This window comes from Mastigoproctus giganteus, chromosome 1, assembly GCF_048544385.1.
Source record: "Mastigoproctus giganteus isolate SK-2022 chromosome 1, ASM4854438v1, whole genome shotgun sequence".
NCBI lineage: Eukaryota > Metazoa > Arthropoda > Arachnida > Uropygi > Thelyphonidae > Mastigoproctus > Mastigoproctus giganteus.
Window position 1 is genome coordinate 193909027 of NC_143575.1, and position 2786 is coordinate 193911812.

Below are 2786 nucleotides of genomic sequence, written 5' to 3' on the forward strand. Positions count from 1 at the left end.
GAAGGAACTGGAAAGTTGCTGGAGAGGCCTTCATCCTGCAGTGGATTGAAAATGGCTGATGATGATGATGATGATGTTACATCAAATCATTCCTCTGTAATCATCACTCAGCTATTGAGCAAAGCAAAATATCGAAAACAAATATTAATAAAGTAGTAAATTGTATATGGCAATTTTTAGAATAAATTTTTCTTGAATATTTGTGAAATAATTTTTTTTCATGTAATCTGTGATTTTTTTTGTGTACTTTTTCTAGAAAGTTTATTTTTTATGTAATATTTGTTTTTATATTGTGGAATGCATTGTGGTAGTTTTTATTTAATTTGTGATATGGGAAATATTTCATGTTATTTTTTATCCGCAATATTAAATTTTTATCATGAAAAAAATGTATCCATTATATTTTCCTAGTTGTTAAAAAAAAAAAGACAAATATAAAAGTTGAGTGTGTGCCGAGCACACGCGGTTTATGCAAAATATCCTTCGCGTTTTTTTTAGGTATTTTGATTTGTATATATCAATTACGAAATAAAAGCTTTTTTATTGTAAATGTTTTATTGATCATTCACAGATTTTCATAATTTCTGTAAAACAAGATACAATGGATTTATGATGACTAAAGTAAGAGATGTATACTTGCGAGTGCAACGTATCTAAATATCTCTGTAAAAAGGCACCGATTGATGTACCGATCTTGTAGCTGAAACGACATACGCTGCTGTTAGAGACACCTAAAAATGGAATGTAACGAAAATGCGAAACAAAAAAAAAAAAAATTGTTGACAAATATTTGTATTGTTGCAATCATACTTACTGCAGTAGTAACTTCAGGAAGCATAATTGTGTCGTCATACTATTCAAACATTCTAAAAAGTTATAACTCCAGACGCTGTAGTATCCAGTTATTATCGTAAGGCGAGGCATGACGACCAGGTTTTAAGTTCTTTTTCTTTCTTTTTTTAGATAGACCTAGGAACCTTTTACACATTCACTTATACGCATGGTTAAAGAAAATTCGCTCAAATGAAAAGTATTGCTAGGCAAATATTTTCTTTTTGATAAAATATATCAGGTTTATTGAATGTGTATTGTAAACAATTATGTAAAACATTTGATGTTAATATTTATGAAAGTTTCCTTTAGTGTTTATAACTTTTGCAATAAAATTTTCCGAATTAAAGCACGGGCTATATTCACGTGACGTGAATCTCGTCCTTGCAGTCTACAGAAGTTCAAGTCCAATGTCCACAAATATCTTCTTTCGTCTTCTCAAACTCCAACCCAAGCACGGTACTAAGTACTATTGGTTCTAATATCTCTCATGTTTGGGGTTTACATAAAAAAAAGTAACTTCAGAAAGCAGGATTGTGACGTCATTACTATTAAAAAATTTGGAACTCTAGACACTCGAACTCTAGACATCGTACCAGATTTGAGTTTTTTTTTTTTTTTTTTTTAGATAGAACTAGGAACATTATGCACACACACACTTATATGCACGATTTAGGGAAGAACAAGCCCCATCTGTCCGATTCCCTGAATTCGCACCTGCCTCGAGATATCATCCAGTCACAAATATTGAGTCTGCACTCTAATCACACTCTGGGTAGTGCGAGCGTGGGAAGCATATTTGGTGGAATCCGCGTATGACGTCACTTCGCGACCAATCAAATTTACTGGGCAGAAAGTCGGAAAATCTGAGGGTTTATGTTGAAGGAAATCATGAAGGAAATTGTGAACTGCGAAATGGATTTTGTCCTAAAACTTTTAGATAGCAAAAGGAGACTCGATGGTCGGGAATTGAGTAAAGAAAGGAATATCCATATTTTGTTTGGTGTTGAACGAGGATGTTGCCTTATTATACAAGGTAATACAAGAATTTTAGCGCAGATTTCCTGCGACGTAATTGAACCGAAGCCTTCTAAACCAGCAGAAGGTGTCGTTTTTGTAAATTTTCAAATATCCCCCATGGCAGCGCCTAATTTTGAACCTGGGCGTCCATCAGAATTTGAAATTGAATGTGCCAGGAATTTGGAGAGGTGCATAAGAGATTCGCACTGCATTGAATTAGAATCTTTGTGTATCGTTGCAGAAAAAAAAGTATGGGCAATACGTGTGGATGTCCATGCCCTTAATTATGATGGGAATATTTTGGAATCTGCAACAATCGCCACTATATCATCTCTTTTGCACTTTAGAAGACCCAGAGTAACTGTGATAGGGACTGAAGTGACTATACATAGCATTGAAGATTGTACCCCAGTTCCTTTAAATTTGCATCATATGCCAATTTGCATTTCATTCGCATTTTTTAGTGAGAAAAAATGTATTCTTATCGATCCTACAGAGTATGAAGAGAGGCTATCAGATGGAAAAATGGTAATAGGTGTTAATGCACATCAGGAAATATGTTTACTTCATCATAGTGGGGCACTGGTGGTTACAAAAGAAATTATACTGCATTGTGCAAAAATTGCGGCCCTTAGAGCTCAAGAGATTACAAAACTCATCAAGAAAGCTTTAGAGGATGAAAATCAGAGAAGGTCTGTTAATGAAGCTGAAGAGACCCCTTTTTAAATAAAACTGGAATGGAGGAAGGGGAAGAAGAACTGTCTATTATTACAGAACAATTAGATGAGTACAGAATCAGAAGAGAATGATTTTTCTGTTTTTTCTCGAGGCTGGTATTCAAAAAATGCCTTCTTGTAACATTCTTATTAAAGTGAAAAAATTATGACTACTGGTGTGTGATATGTTATTTGTGTGGGTGTCATTTTCTTCAGGTT

The 2786-nt window shown here is 34.1% G+C and overlaps 1 protein-coding gene across 1 annotated transcript; it reads left to right on the forward strand.

Annotated features, from left to right (window-relative positions):
* The first annotated feature begins 1722 nt into the window (after positions 1-1722).
* LOC150091402 (exosome complex component RRP45-like) lies at positions 1723-2577 on the forward strand. The gene has a single exon (XM_090390217.1). The coding sequence runs from the start codon at positions 1723-1725 to the stop codon at positions 2575-2577; it is 855 nt and encodes a 284-aa protein (XP_090246343.1).
* The last annotated feature ends 209 nt before the right edge of the window (positions 2578-2786 follow it).